The sequence below is a fragment of the Scomber scombrus genome, chromosome 15 (genome assembly GCF_963691925.1).
Source record: "Scomber scombrus chromosome 15, fScoSco1.1, whole genome shotgun sequence".
Taxonomy (NCBI): domain Eukaryota; kingdom Metazoa; phylum Chordata; class Actinopteri; order Scombriformes; family Scombridae; genus Scomber; species Scomber scombrus.
In genome coordinates this window covers 23509176-23525887 of record NC_084984.1, presented here as the reverse complement: position 1 = coordinate 23525887, position 16712 = coordinate 23509176, and the positions used below count along the sequence as shown (strand labels likewise).

At 39.5% G+C, this 16712-nt stretch overlaps 1 protein-coding gene across 1 annotated transcript in view; it reads left to right on the top strand.

The window, feature by feature from the left end:
* Positions 1-16712, top strand: part of adamts6 (ADAM metallopeptidase with thrombospondin type 1 motif, 6) — a 69380-nt gene that overhangs the window by 20956 nt on the left and 31712 nt on the right. The window contains exons 10-12 of the mRNA XM_062434481.1: positions 4242-4383; positions 10870-10977; positions 15330-15475. Of these exons, the coding sequence (XP_062290465.1) occupies positions 4242-4383; positions 10870-10977; positions 15330-15475 (396 nt within the window). The remainder of the gene's footprint in view (positions 1-4241; positions 4384-10869; positions 10978-15329; positions 15476-16712) is intronic.

Below are 16712 nucleotides of genomic sequence, written 5' to 3'. Positions count from 1 at the left end.
GTTTATTATGGGAGCTCAATCTTCTGCACTCATTGCCCTACTGTCTTAACATGCGTGCTTGTGCACAGTAATGATAATAAAATGATAATGAAAAGCTCTGTTAGAGACATAAAGAACACATTATTCTCACATTATCCTCATTTTCAGAGTGTTATCTTTTATTGCGCCCCTGGATAATGGAGCCTATTTATTTAAGCTTGCCCCCTTGCAAAGAAGCAGAGGGGGATTGAAAATATCTCAATTTGTAACTTTGCTTTCTCAGTGCAGTTATAGACCTACAGAGAGCCATCGTTTTCTGTCTTTACTTTTCACTTCTCCTTTAAAAAAATATCCGTAATATACAACCCTGCAGTGAGGTGTTGGTAGGATGTGTGTGTGTGTGTGTGTGTGTGTATGTGTGTGTTTAAGTGTGTGTGTCTGCTTGTGTATTCATGTTTAGTTTTAAGCCAAGCCCTCCCAAGAAAGCGGATAATACCAGCCGCGGTTGTCAGATGATGTTTCCGGGCTGAAAGCTGTTAGAGGAGGGTTTGTGAAGTGCACTTGTGACAGAGATGACAGCATTATATTGCCAGCTTCCAACTGGGACACAAAGAGCCGCTTCTCTGCTGCACCGCCGGGTTCCTCTCGGTTGTCTGGCTCGAGTATCCGAGGATGACCGGAGCTGATTTACTTACTTACTTTAACTCTGAGCCGAACTTACTCAGCGTATATTATCCCTCCGGTTTGTATCAGTCTGTTTCTTTGGGTTATTTCTTTTCATTTTAGTTTTATTGCCTTTTTTTGAATGTTTCTTACAAAAGGGGTTCTGTCTGTAAACTCCAATTATCCTCCCTTTCTCTCCCTCGATCAGAGTTTTGGATATCGCACATGCCTCTCCTTGCCAAGTAAACAACTTTGGCTGTGGTGTTGGCCTAGATTCATCATCTTTCTGCAGCAATATGTGGCGCTTTGTTTGGGTTTTTTAGGAATGGTTTATGAATGCACTCACAGTTCAGTCACAGTTTATTCTCCCAAAGTCTGCGTGCCAGTTTGTTATAAATGTTAACAGACAGACAGGCAAGCAAGTTCGGCTTTATTAAAAAAAAAAAAAAAAAAAAAAAAAAAAAACCTCTCAGGGAGCTCATTCTCTATTGAATTTGATATTAGACTTGTGCCTTATGATAATTGTCGGGTTAATCACGCTGTTGTCTCACCGCTGCTTGGATCCAATCAGCACAGCATGGTTAATATCTACGTAAATGAAGCAATGTCAGAGTTCATGGATCGCTGATGCTGATCCCCCCCCACCACCACCACCGTTTATTAGAGGATATTTCCTGCTCGGCATAATGAATTTGGCCGTATCCACCGGACAGGAAGCCTTTGCGACAATGTCAAATAATAGCCTCTATGTTTAAACTTTTGACTATTTTGTCTCTGTACAAACCAATAAATAGTGAGGCTTGCCCCTTAGTTCACAGGGAGTCCGAAGGGCCTCTGAGGCTGGTTTGTCTGTCTGGCTCTCTCTCTCTCCCTCTCTCTCTCTCTCTTTCTCGGATGAGAGAGGGTCCTCCGAGGAACAAGAGCCAAGAAATAGGATTATTCCATTCAGTAACTGAGAACATGGGGATGGACAGAAAGATGGAGGAAAGACAAGAGAAAGAAGGGAAGAGAAGGGGAATCAAGAAAGAGTTTGGAACATTTAAGTTCGGCTTAAAATGCTTTTTTTCTTCTTTTTTTAAATTTAAGACTCTGGGATGAAAACAAACAGCATGTATTATATGTCTTGTTTTATTGTTCAGTAGTGGCCAAAAAAGTCATTTTTAGAGCGTGCAGTTCCATATTAAACAATAGAAATTTATGCTGTCGTTAAACTGTTGAGGAAAACAAGACGTTTAACATTTAAAATTAACTTTAAATTGTGCATCGATGCTGTTTAAACAACAGGAGACGGAGCATAAGTTCTAGTTATAACAGAAGCGTTTAACAGGTGATTTATGCATCACTGAATTATAAACTAAATTTAAAACCAACTCAACATAGAGATTTGCTCTTACGTTGCACAGTTAATTGAACCAACTAATGTTATCTTCCTAATCCATGACCTGTTCAGCTAAATGAATGAATAAAATAAGTAACAGGATGGTCGACGCATCCAACATTAGATCAAAATGCCCCTTTAATTTGTTAAAATGACTCTGGATGATTATGAAGTATAACATAATCTGTTTTCTATGTAATCTGTGGCTAATTTGTTTTTTTCTGCAAAATAAAAGATCATTTACTTCACTAAAATGACATCTAAGACTCAATGCAAAAGTCTGAATCCATGAATATATTGCAAATATTTCTCATTTCACAAGTTGAACTGCTGGAAACAAGTAGGTAGATGTCATTTAAAAATAGATGATCAGCTTCTATTCAGCTTCAGCTGTCTGAGTTAATCATATCAAGTGATTTCTGACACATTTTTAGCATCAAATTCCCTCTTAGTGTTTCCCTGTTGAGCTGTGGTGGAAGTATAGTAACAAAAAGAGGGACGTTGGCACTAAAAACACTGTAAAGTTGAAGCATAGAAGATGAAGATTTGACTCATTTGGACGACTGAAGCTTCATATTAGCTTCAGAAGGAGGACTGTGGATTTTGTCTTCCATCACTTCCATTGTAAGTGCATTATGAAAGGATCTTCTAATGGTCAGTATGAACAGGAGGAATGATTACAGCAAGAAAAACAGTAATTGAATCCATAAGTAACACAATGACAGAAAGTAGGACTATTTTGGTGATGGGTTTAATACACGTTCTGTAATGAAATATCTCAAAGTAAAGTCTAATCAGATGTGGGACTCTGGGACAAAATCCTAACAACTGGCGGTCTGTGGTCTAATTTGTGTCAATATAGGGTTCCTTGATGTGACAATTAAGGCGATTATATAAAACAATACCTGTTTCAGTGTTCATTTGGGCTTCTGAGTAAGACAGACTTGAACATTTGCGATCGGATCCTTTAAAAGTTTCAGTAAATTTGGTGTTTGTTTGTTTAAGATAGACTTAAGATAGCAGCAGATGAATGTGAAAACAAACCGAAAACACATTTTTGAGTGGAATTGGACTTTAAATCTCAGAGTCTTGAGGTTTCACAGCCACTGTAGAAAGAAATCTCTGACACACGCATATCTCAAAACTATCTGCATGACTGGAGATCTCCAGAGGTTAAGTGAGAAAAAAATGTGTTTTGTAATTTTGGTTGAACTCTCTCTTTAATGCTCTTTTACTTTCAGTCTTTATTCTGGGTCAAAGTTGCAGTTTGCTCAATCATAAAGCACAGCTCTCTACGTTATTGTTGTCACCGGGCCCACTTTTCCTTTCGAGGGATGGGAAGCATTCCACTGCATGTTGCAGCTGCCACAGCTGGAAAGAACACAGTGTTATAGTAAATAGTCGTAGTAATATTTTGCCTTGAGAGAGTCCTCTGACTCAGGGAGAAGAAGAGGAGGCAGAGATCAAAATGAAATACGGTTTCTTCCCCGAACTGAAACTTGTCTTGTGTGTGATTTTAGTAACTCGCAAAGAAAACAGCATCCGCGGCTCAGTGTGTAAACCCAGAATCAGCAAAAAAGCCAATCTGAAGTATTTTTTTTTTTATATTTTAAGCTAGTAAAATACAAAACTGCTGTGTGTTTCTTTTCCTCCCCCCCTCTCCCCCTCCTCCTTTGAGTTCTTTGTGAGTGCACATATTTCTATCTGACAAAACAGACTAAACATAATCCTAGGCCTGGACATATGACCCATAGCTCACTCCAGATTTTTCTCTTCCTTTTCCCCGCTCTGTCATTTTATTGGCTCCTGTGTGGATTCAGTACAAGCAGTGACATACAGAATAGTGGAGCATATAATCAGAGAGGGCTGGTCTTTTTAACACACAGCCTGCCCTCTTTGCCTCTGGTAAAAAAAAAAAAAAAAGTCTCCTGCCTTGTGCTTCAACGGCTGCCTTTGATGAGGAGGTGTTGATGTGTAATATCAACATTAATTACATGTCATTTGAGATCCCTGACAAGCTTCCTACAATGGTAGTTTGATGGCAAAATTAAAAGAGTCACACAACACCAGCTGAAGTCTTAAAGAGAAGGTGGTGGTGGTGTTTAGGAGAAGGGGAGGAGGAGGGGGGGTTAATCGTCCAATCTTGGCACTTCTCGCAGAAAGTGTAGAAAGGTTCCTTTGTGTAAGAAACAATTCTATTGTAGGTTTGTTTTTTTGACAGCTCAGGTCGGGGGACGTGTCTGGACAATGAACCTCTGAAACGAGACTTCCTGTACCCAACAGTGGCCCCGGGGCAGGTGTACGATGCAGACGAGCAGTGTCGCTTCCAGTATGGAGCCTCCTCGCGCCAGTGCAAGTATGGGGTAAGAAACCAGCATCTTTCACACCACTCTGCTGCTCATTGACCCAAAGTCACCAATAATACACAGTCCAGACAGTAACTAGTACACTTTTCAGGCTCCGTGCTTCACCGCATTCAATTTAAAATAAAATACAATTGATACAATTAATAATAATCAAAATAATTGTTAGTTGCAGCCCTAGTATGACTGATAAGTGAAGAGTGGAGCGATTTTCAGGTATCAGATCATTTATTTCCATCAGCAATGAGTCTCTAATGGGGCTTTTCCATTGTACAGTTCTAGAACTACTTGGTTGTTTATGCGTTTCCATTATGGATAATACCTGGTATCTGGTGCTTTTTTTGGTACCTGCTCTGGTGAGGTTCCAAGCGAGCCGAGCCGATACTAAAATGTGACGTCAACAGACTGCCGGTCATTGATTGGTCAGAGAGTTTTCACTGGAAGAGTCATGAGCGCGGCGTCCGACACAAGAATCAAAACCTGCTATTTTTAAATAACGGTTCAATTTTCTTGCTTTGTGTGTGTGACAAAAAGCCACATACAGCAGCAAGTACACAATCGCTTCCATGTCCTCCATTGTTTATGTGTTTGTGTCGCATTTAAAATGATGTCATGGCAGTTTCGCGCAGCCGTGCTATGACGACCCCGCTCACGTTGAGGAGGTTCTATGAAGTAATGGAAAACGACGTGACTGGTACCAAACCGAGTAGAGTCGAGTCGACTAGTGCTAGAGCTGTATAATGGAAAAGCCCCATAAGACCTATAAATGTTGCTGCACACAAATCTGTAGAAGTAGAAGGTACTGTAGTTTCTCTCTAAGCACATCACATGTGACCTAAAGTGCTGTGACACACTTTGAAAATAATTATTTTAGGGTATTTTATGGCTTTATTAAATAGGTGAAATAAAAATTTGGAAAAAGTCTTGAAAGGGATTAAATGAATCTCACACATACAACCAAATGAAAAGATGGAAAGAGCTTTATGGAAATGACACGTGGTGGAGTTGTTGGCTGTCGTTAATGTTGAGTGCTGCGACTATACAGTTAGATATTTGGAGGTAGAGAAGAAGGGATGCACCAGTCTGGTCCACCTGATCTCTGCTGATACCAACCTTATTAAGTGGATCAGGAATCAGCCACATTGCACCGATGCAAAATTTATTCCAGTTTTTTCGTCAATGTCTCCTAGAAATGACATTTATATGCAACTACATTGCAACAGCAGTGACATTTTGCAGTAAACGTAATGCTGGCCGAATGCAAAAATGTTGAAACTGAGCAGATGAGTGAAATATTTAGTGACAACGTACCTAGTCATTTTCTTTCCACGATAATATCTCATCCTGCAGTACAACAAAATCAGTAGAAACTACAGCAATATGTAACTCGGCTCGGTTAAGTTTAGAGAAAGATTATCTTTGTTTAAAGGAGCAGTGTGTACGATTTAGTGGCATCTAGTGGTGAGGTTGAAGATTGCATCCAAATAAATATCCTCACCCTCCCGAGCGTGTAGGAGAATCTACGTTAGCTGCAAAACTTGCAAAAAAATATGTAAAAGTCTCTCTATAGAGTCAGTGTTTGGATTGTCCATTCTGGGCTACTGTAGAAACATGGCGGTGCAACATGGCGGCCTCTGTTGAAAATGACCTGCTTCCCTATGTATATATAAAGGGCTCATTCTCAGGTAACAAAAACATAAAGATTCTCATTTTTAGAGGGTTATACATGAATTAAACCATACTTGTGACCATTATATACCATTTCTGCCTAATCCGTTCCTCTAAATGCCATTAAATTCTACAAACCACCTTTAATACAGAAAAAATCCACATATTACTCGAAGCTTAACATGTTTATCAAGATTTAAGCGAGACAACGATCCTTCACTAAACTTAAGCAACATGCTTTTGTTGCCTAAACTGAACCCTAAGCAGGTCACCCACCCCCGATCTCCTTCCTCCCACTTCAGCACGATATATAAATGAAGCACTTAAATCATCTGAAGTACTGTTGCCTGTGAACATAATCCAGGCAGCGATTACGTTTACGCAACATAATTGGGGAAAACAATTTTAGTCGTATTTGAAAGTAATTTCTAAGGAGACAGCGATTGTATAATGTCATAAAAGTGTTTTTGCTCTCAGTCACATTGATTAACTCCAAGCCAACTCAGTTTTTAGCTCCACATCAGTCCCTCTCTGGCCTCATGTTACTTTATTAAAGCTGTAATTAACATTTATTTTCATTGTTGAATAATCTGCAGATTATTTTCTACAATTAATGGTTTAGTCTACGATTCTCAGAGGCCAAGGTGACGTCTATAAACAACTCCTTTTTTCTGATCTCAAGTCCAAAACACTATTACATTTTAAAAAAAGAAAGGAGAAAAAAAGATATTGAATCATAAAATATAAAGAAAAGCAGAAAATCCTCACATTTAAAAAACCGGGATGAGGTAATGTTTGACATTTTTACTTGAAAAATGTTTTTTTTAAAAAGGCTTTCAAATAACTGTTCAGTTGATTGACTAACCACTTAATTTACTAAGTGTTTGAGCTCCGTAAAAAATGATCCTTAATGAGGTCCATATTGTGAGTTATCCCAAAAAGGAAGGAAGGAGAGTACAGGTAAACGCTGGATTTAAGGTGGAATTTATGTGCATGATAAGGTGTAATAAAGGTAATAACAACAGTTTTCGTCAAGGTTTATATTTCCTGGTTGAGATGGGGGAGATAAACATGCAAAAGGAGATAATTGTTTTATAATTGCCTGACAACTAAGAGCTGGTGCAGAGGTGTCTCTCCACACGTCGCCTTATTCTTCTTTTTAATCTCTAAACTTCGCCGACAAAGAGATGAAGGATAGAAGTCAACACTTGCCTCATTCTGTGATGATAATGATCCCCCCACCTCCCTTTCTCTCTGTCTCTCTCTCTCTCTCTCTCTCTCTCTCTCTCTCTCTCTCTCTCTCTCTCTCTCTCTGCTCCGGTAATGAGAAATCCTCGGTACATAAAAAGTAACACAGTGAGCAATGAAAGACAAGAAACAACCGCACGGTAAAAAAAAAAAAAAAAAAGAGCGGCTGAAAAAGATCCTTCGCAGATTTTAATGAACAATAACGTGATATTGGTTTGCGTTACATAAATATTTGGGCACACGATAGGAAAGAAAAAGGGGGACGAAGATTAGCTGAGATCATAGAGTTATTTCATTTCATTGAAAGAAATATCTGACAGCAGATTATAACAGGCCTCCCAAATCAAGCCCTGTTATTTTGGCTCATAAACTCATAATTGTGGTTTTAGATCAGCATGAAAGACACCCATTTATGAGCGGATTGGATTCCAGCTCTGATTCAACAGAGCAAGATTGCGAGTTTCTGACAAATCAGATCTGTTTCATACGGCCATCTGTGAAAGAGATGCCCTCTGCGACTGCACACAGGACAAGACGTGACCACAGAAATGAATAAAAAAAGGTCTTAATGAATGGAAGAATCTGGTTTACTGACGCTGCGGTTCACTCATAACCTGCTGAACTTCTCTGTCTCTCTCTCTCTTGCATTTAAGTGGATGTATTTTTTTTGCATTTTCTTATCACAGTGATGAGAAAGCAAGGGGGGAAATTAAAAAAAAAAAATCTGGAATAAAACTATAAATAATATCACACACAAGTCATATTGCAGTTGTTTTTAAAAGATATATTTTACTGATAAAAAATAAAAGTTGCACAAGAATGGCAACTCCTTCAGCTTCAGACTGTGAGATAGTACACATGATTTGCAGTCCTTTCAACAACAAATCTACAGCATATTAATTCAGGATGAGACTGAAATTAACCAGCACACACGACCCGATGTGTCCTCTGCAGCTCGTGAGATGATTATCGGAGAGAGGAAGTAAGAAAAACATCCCTACATTTTTGCTTCTATCTTGTGAAATACTGGAGAGCAGAGCTGCAGAGATTAGTTTATTAGATGATTAACTGATTAGAGAAATTCATCTGCAACAATTTTCATAATTGATTTATTGTTTTAAGTCATTTTTTAAAGCAAAAACACCAAAAATCAGACAGTTCCAAGCGTTAAAATTAGGATTATTTGCTGTTTTTTTCCCTCTTAACTCAATTATCTTTTGGTCTTAGACTTTTGGACAAATCAAGACCTTTGATAACACATTTTCTGATGTTTTATAGACCAAGTGATTAGTTAATTAATCAAGATAATAGTTGGTAGATTGGTAATTGGTTATGAAAATATTTGGCCCTTACAGATACCTCTAAAAATGATTCAAACTGCTGCAAGATTGGGTTGTTTTCTCCAAAAATTTAGCTACTTTTTGCTGAGTTGTGCAGGTAAAAACGGTATTGGGCGATCACTTTTTGCTCCATTTGAATTTTAAAAAGTGCTCATTTATCTGCGCCTCCTCTCCTAATTCAGTAGGATTAAAACTGACGGGGCCCTAGTGAGCTCAACACTCATTGAATGACTGGTAATAAAACCAAATTACGTCTCAGTTAAGTTACTATTTTTATAAAACCTTGTAAAAGCAGTCACAAGCTGTTTATGTAAGAGAATACTTTTTTAAGATCCTGGTTAATCAAAATGCTTTATAGAGATCATTTTTTATTATAAAGACATGGTTTTGGGTTTGACTAAACTTGTTATGACAAAACAGAAGACAAAAGAAGCATTATGGGACCAAACAAGCTTTATTTTTTCCTCTCATGCATGATTTATATGGACAAAGATACTCTTTATTAATTAAAAATACAAAGGGTTTTATGCTCTGATTGGGCTCCAAACACTGGACTAAATCAGTAAGAAGGCAGTGTCCCTCTTTTACATGAGCTGTTCACAAATCAAACCAAAGTACATCTTGCTTTGTATTTAGGGGTCATTACCAAAAAAGGTTGAGAACCACTGATGTAGAACAATACAACAGCAATATTTCACCGAATATGGCCCATGACACCTTCAGGGGGTTCAACTAAATTCAAACATTTAAAAGATCCTTAAATCACAGCGTGAGACCGTGTCAAAGGTGGGAAAAGTAACAAAGACGTCGAGAGAGGAAGTTTGAGGGTAATTTACGCCACTAATTCGGCTTTAATGATACTCCCGACTCCACAGTTCGACAGCTCGCAGCTACCAATATAACGACAGGCAAACCTGAGCAGTACTGGAAGCTAGAGGTATGAAAAACAAACAAACCTTTGATAGCTATATTAGTGAGACCCTTACAGAGTGCCCCCTGCCCCTTTTTTTTGTTTTTTTATCACCAGCTTGTTCTCTCTTAGCGTAAATCCATCAGGCCACGTCCATGTTCGTTAGGGCCCGGCCCGCTGACCTTTTAGCGGGGCCGAGATAGTGAATGGAGCAGCGGGACGGCTTATTGAAACCAGCTGGCAGAGGGGAGTCGCTGCAACCAGAGAGTGGCAGTTTGCTGCTTTATTTAATCTGGATAGGCTCAGGGAGCTGCAGGGCCGTGGCATATTTACTGACCTCGGGGGTCAGAATCTATGCGTGGGACCATAACTCTTTTTCATGGGCCTGCTCTTCTGCCGTACACAATTGTCCTGTAAAAGCCTTTGAAGTTGAAACTCAGGGCGACCCAGTTCAGTTTAATGGGAAATCTAATGCAAGGTTGTGCAGAGCTGTCCTTGTAACATGTGTTCACTTTATGGTTTAATTTATTTGGGGGCAACTTGTGCTGTCTTCTCTCTCTCCGTCTCACACACACACACACACACACACACACACACACACACACACACACACACACACACACACACACACACACACACACACACACACACACACACACACACACACACACACACACACACACTCCCTTCCTTCTTTTTTTAGTAATCTAAATGGATTCTCCTTATGTTCTAGACTGAGGAGTGAGGAGGAGAAGATGGAGATATGATGTTTATCCAGACCACTCAGTAATACTCAAGATATTTGTTAGGCCTACAAGTCGTCTTTATCTAAGACTTGGGGGGCCTATTGCTCACTCTTGATTTCCCCTAAGAAGCAGAAATGGGATTTCTTGAACTGATGTCACGGTCCCGTGTGGTCCTGAGGTGAACGTGAGCAAACATTAGTCATGGTGTTGATCCAGCTGACTCTTCATTTCTCATAAGAGAACATTAAGAGCACCCAGTGACCCTTGGCGTATTGCTCAAGATGCACAGTGATCCAAAGCATATGGGCGCTTGAAGTGAGCAGTTCTTGATGCGGTCTCATCAACTCCTCTCATCCTCTGATTTGATCTGGGATCGTGTAGATTTATAGATACATTTTCATAGTGTTTTTTTTTATTTGTCTCACTGCTGTCAAACGAAAAGAAGAAAAACACAAAGAGGAAAACCACCAAAAGCTGCTGATAAATCATCCTCACCCCTTATTCAGAAATCCACCCCCCCTTGTCTTGCTGAATTGATTTATTCTGACCAACTTGCTTTTGCCTTCTTTCCTAGGAAGTGTGTAGAGAGCTCTGGTGCCTTAGCAAAAGCAACCGCTGTGTTACTAACAGTATCCCTGCTGCAGAGGGGACTCTGTGCCAGACGGGCAGCATCGAGAAAGGGGTAAGTCATTTAATCTTCCTCTTACGTTTAAAGGTTTCTGCCAAATTATAGAGAAAAAAAACATTTTTTCTTGCTTAAGCTGAATGGTTTCTCTTTAAGATCTCTCTCTCTCTCTAAGATTTCCACACAAATATAATAGATGTGAATATCATTTTATGCAAGTTTTAGCGTTAATAACTAAACTATGATTTGTCTTTCAAGTGCTTGGTTACATTTAGAGCTGCAATGATTAGCTAATAAGTTCATTTGTCGTCAATATTTTCATAATTGATTCATCTTTTCTGACATTTTTTCTCAGATATGAAGATTTACTGCATATTTTTTAATCATATAAAATAGTAAATGATATATTTTTTTGTTTGTTGCTTGATAAAAAGTGATTTAAAGATCACTTTGGGTTCTGGGAAGTCATTATTAGGGTTTTTCACAGACTAAACAATTCGTCAAGATAATAATCTGGTTAATCGAAAATGGAAATAGTTGTTTGTTGCAGCCCTTGGTTACAGTAGCCAGCCAAGCTAGCTGGTTATCTTGTTCAAATAAGTTTATTTCAACTGTATTTAAACCATCGACTCCAGGAGACGTTTATTCTCTGGCACGAGTGTAAGGTGCATGACAGCTAATTTGATCATTTTCTTCATTTTGGACTCGCCGGCTCTGCGTTTCCTTTATTGTCAGCTCTGTTAAGACAGTTGGAATTGATTATGGTGGGAATTTGCATGTCATTACTTATCAAACTTGAACTCTATGCGAAAAAAAAGAAGAAAGGTTTATTGTGGATGTGATTCCCCTGAAATTAACTTAATTTGTTCCAAACTTTTGCCCTGATTAATGCTGGTGTTATCAGGCCTTCACTCTGTAATAAACCACAGATCTCACTGTGGAGAGACTGAAGAAAGAGTCCATGTGAAAAGTCTTGAAAGCTCTTCTTCTGCATCACGATTAGGGTTAGAGTTCCTTTGCATTATTAAGCGTAATGGCTTGATTTCTTTTTTGGTAAAGAGATATTGCTGTTTTGATGTAAAGTTCAAAGCTGCGAGCATCACAAATTTTGGTTCAGCTCCTTTGTATAAATCTTAAAGTCTGTTATCTCAAAAGCTGGACAAATAGAACCAAAACTAACTGCCTGGCCAGAATCCACAAGAGGGAAGTCAAAAAAAGTTTTTTTGTAATTTGGGAGAATTTACCCTTTAATACCCATGATGCAGCAGCTGGTGATGTGAAATGAGCACTTCACTACTCTCCTCTGGGTGCAGCAGTTAGCCTCGGCTAGTGGTACCTCGCTGCTTCCACTTGCATCTATCCCGCTCTGGGAAGGGGCAGCATTCCCGGTGTGTGTGCACTCACTCATGCAATGGGTGCAATCACACACACACACACACACACACACACACACACACACACACACACACACACACACACACACACACACACACACACACACACACACACACACACACACACACACACACACACACACACACCAGGCTTTAGGTCATCAGCCCACTGTTGATGCCAGCCAGGTTAGGGGAGACAGTTTTAACACGGATTACGGCAGCCATTGTCACCGGATGGTCCGAGGTCTAAAAGGGAAGAATGGGAGAGTGTCACGAGCTGTCACCCGTCATTACCATTAGCTCAGTGGAGCCTTTGAGGACCGGGGCCCACGGACAGGGTCCTGGACAACACAGGGGGCCCCAGGTTGAGCCTGGGGGGCTTTGGAACAGCTTTTGGAGCAGCTTTAGGAGAGCCAGTGGCATACCCTGTCTGCCCCTGCCGGGGACAGCTTCAAAGGAATATGAATGTCAGCCATTTCTCACTCTGCGTGTAATGGAGAGAGGCCCTCCCAACAGGAGAGGGGAGAGAGTGAGATAGACTGGGGGAAGGGGCAGAGAGAGAGAGAGAGAGAGAGAGAGAGAGAGAGAGAGAGAGAGAGAGAGAGAGAAACTGACAGACACAGAGGAGTTTTTGTGTTTTTACTGTGTTCAAATGGATTCACAGATACCTACTCCCAGTCTGCTGTTGAAACCAGACTTCATCTTCCTCCCCTCTGTGTCCAAAGTGACTCCTCGCTCGCTCGTCGCTCCTCTCTCCTCTCTCTCCCAAACGCTAATCTTGTTTACACAGCGTCTCAGAACGTGAGTGACTAATTTGGAGAAAGAGGACAGTGGCCCAACGTAGCCCTCTCACCTTGACTGTCCCAGTCTCTCTGGGTTCTTAACCTACTGACACAGTTGGAGAGACAAAGGGCCGTCTCTGATCCCCTCTTCCCTCTGGATCTCTGAACAGCTTAGCATGAGGCTTAAAACACTCCTGCTCAAAGCACCACGCAGCCCTTTCCAGCCCTCTGAATCACAGTACAGTGGAAACAATGAACAAAAAAAACAAAAAAAATACAGAAACTTTCCAAATCAGTAATTATACTTTGATAATATGATGGTTTTAAGGAAAAATGTGTGCAGGAAAGTTAAAAACAAACTTTTTGTTTTGTTTTTGGGTTTTTTTTTTGTAAAACCGACATACTCAGAAATTGCACAAATGAAAGGAAATACACTTCATTTGATTTTCCTCTACTTTCTGGTGTTAAGTGTGTCAGAGTTGGAGTCAGTATATAGTTAGCCTAGTTTAGCTTTAAGACTGCTGGCAGAGGGAAACAGTTAGCCTGGCTTCGTCCACAGTGAAGAAAATGTGTCTTCTAACTTTAAAGCTATCTTATTTACATAATATATTGTGTTTAATTAGTCTATACATGAACAGAAATATTAAAAAACACTCTGTGGTTTTAGCTTGCTTTAGGTTTTAAGGCTGGTTTTCGCATCAGGCTGTTGAAATAGTAACACAGAAATCCCTTTAAACCCACAAATGTTCACTTTTACATTTATGTTCATATGTATGTTTAACAACTAATATTCAACATGTAAATAAATCAGCTGCAACGTTGCTCGTTTTGCATATTTTTTAACGTAGCTAAAGCTAATGCTAGCTGTGTGCTTCTAGACTTGTAAAATGTAACATTTACTGAACAATGACTTCAAATAGCTAGCAAGTGATAATGCTAACCTACCTAAAAAAACATGGACTGACTAAGTAATGCCAATTTTACAACTATATTTACCTTAATACTTATTTAAGTTTGCTTACATTAGCCACGATAAGCTTACGGTCAAACCAGACTGAATGACTCTGTAGCAGGACAACCTAAGTATGTCATTAAGTAAAATGTATTTATATACATATGTAGAACTTTTCACAGACATAAGTCACAAAGTGCTTTACATAGGCAAGATAAAACATAAGTAGGTTATGCATTAATCCTTACAATACACATACACACAAGAAATAGTTACTATAGGTATACACACATACGCCAATTAATATTAAAGCGCTGATAATACGGAACTGAGTAGCTGTATGTTTTGGATTCATTGTATTTTTAGGAGAAAGCATGTCTTTTTTCTTCTTTTAAATGCTCAGGTTCAAGTTTAGGTTACTATATTTGTACCTATTGGTGATTTGGCTTGCAGTAGGAATAAAAACACACATTTTAGACTACAAGGCAAGGCACATTTATTAGTATAGCACATTTCAACAGCAAGGAAATTCAAACTGCTTTACATAAAACATGAAATGCATCAGGACAGAATTTTTATACCGCTTTCTTTTATATTTTGAGACTATAAACCTCCGTCAAGAAGGAAGAAACTGTGCAAAAGGTGGGAGTCGTCATTTAAAATCGAGGTAGTTATTGGCTGTAACATCTCCCCTGACTTGACTCTGAAATTGATCTTATTTCACCCTCTTCTCTTAAAGAAAGCGATAAAGTATATTTCCCAAAAATGTTGAACTGAACCTTTAATGATAAAATAAAAGGGGGGGGCACAACTGAATTCAGTCACATAAACTACACAATACTAAACCTCAACAGGGAGGGAACCAGAGAAGCAGTTACAAAATATAAAATGACAGGTATGAGAGAAAGAAATAACAGGACTAATGCGGAAATGAAATTATAGGGTGAGTAATTGCGTAATCACAAGTGTGTTTAGAGGAGGGGAAAAAAGAGGGAGAGAACGTGTTACTGAAGGAAAAACCTCATCAGTCTGCGTGCTGTATAGTCTACATTTCATTACGTACAAATGCAGGTGAATTTACAGTGTGTTCGTGACTGTTGGAAATCAGTAAAAGTGACACTGTTTTTAATAATTTGCAGGTAATCGTGTGTCTTGACTTTAAAATAATCCTTGAAATGACTCTGTGTTTTAGTTAGAAGGAATTATTCACCTCTATTAGAGCAGAATAACCAATGTCCCCCCCCCCCTCTTCTCTCTGTGTTTCTGCTCCTCCCCGGCCAGTGGTGCTACCAGGGGGAGTGTGTAGCGTTCGGTACCTGGCCTCAGAGTGTGGACGGAGGCTGGGGGCCCTGGTCGTTATGGGGGGAGTGCAGCAGGACCTGTGGGGGCGGTGTATCCTCCTCCATGAGGCACTGTGACAGCCCAGCGTAAGTAGGCAAAGTAAGCCACAGCAAGCTGAACACACACATCCAGGTCCTGCCTACAGGTGTGTGTTTGTGTGTGTGTGTGTGTGTGTGTGTGTGTAAGTGTGCGTGTTTGTGTGTGTTATATATCCAGGTGGGAGTAGAGCTAATTAGACTGTCTGGAGTAAGATATTTCCAAGGATAACTACCCTCTTCCTTATGAAAATAACAAGTTTAGAGGGTCTTTCTTTAAAGCTCAATGTGATGACTTTTTTTTTTAGAGTAAAACATTAACTTCTAATTTTGGCCAGTTTTTGGTTTGGACTCCTACAGGATGTAACAAATCATTAAGCTTAATTTATGGTCCCTCAAAATTGTGTAATAAATGGTACGAGTAGTGCAAAATTGTACAGCCAAACAGGAAGTGGTGCATTTATTATTTAAATGAAATAAATGATGTAAAAAAAAACAAATTTGTTACCATTCTGTATGTTTTTCCTAATCCTAATCTGCCAGCCAGCACACACAAGTTACCACATAAAGCTCTAATGGTCCCAGTAATTGGTATCAATGATTTTTAATGTGATGCATTGCTGGTTGAACAGTTCAGGAAGTGGGCAATCTTAAAATAAAGCTATGTAACTTTTAAATGACCAAAACAAACACTGTTTCTCATTAAATAAAACCAAAGTTGCATCTCTAAGCAATAAAAATAATGCACCAAACCAACTTTTTCTTTCCTTTTGGCTGCTAAATCCAACCTTTCTAAAGTGGCCTGGTACAAACTTACTTTATGCTAAGCTAAGATAACCAGGTATTTAACGAATGGCAATAAAGTGAATAAGCATATTTCCCCAAATGTTTAAAGCATCTGTGTATTGTCTTCAATGGTGTGTGCTGTTTGGTCAGTGCTTGTACTCTTTCTTCTAATGAAACTGAGCACAGCAAAATGTACTCATGCACCTTTAAATGCACTGACGTTGCATGTGCAGTCAGTTAAAAACACCGTCTCCCAGCTGTTTCTTCTTACTCTCTATTATAGAAAATAGTGCTGCTTAGCCTTTTTTAAAAGCCTTTTTATGTGTCCTCATTAGACAAATGACTGTCCGGTGCATCTTTGGCTGGCTTTATCTGTCTGCCATCTTTGCATTCCTTTGTTTTGGAGGCTAGATATTACGTCAAACACATCATGGGAAGACACGAGAAAGAGCCAGGGTGAACCAGAGGGAAGGAAAAAAGGGGGGGAAGGAGGGAAGAGGGG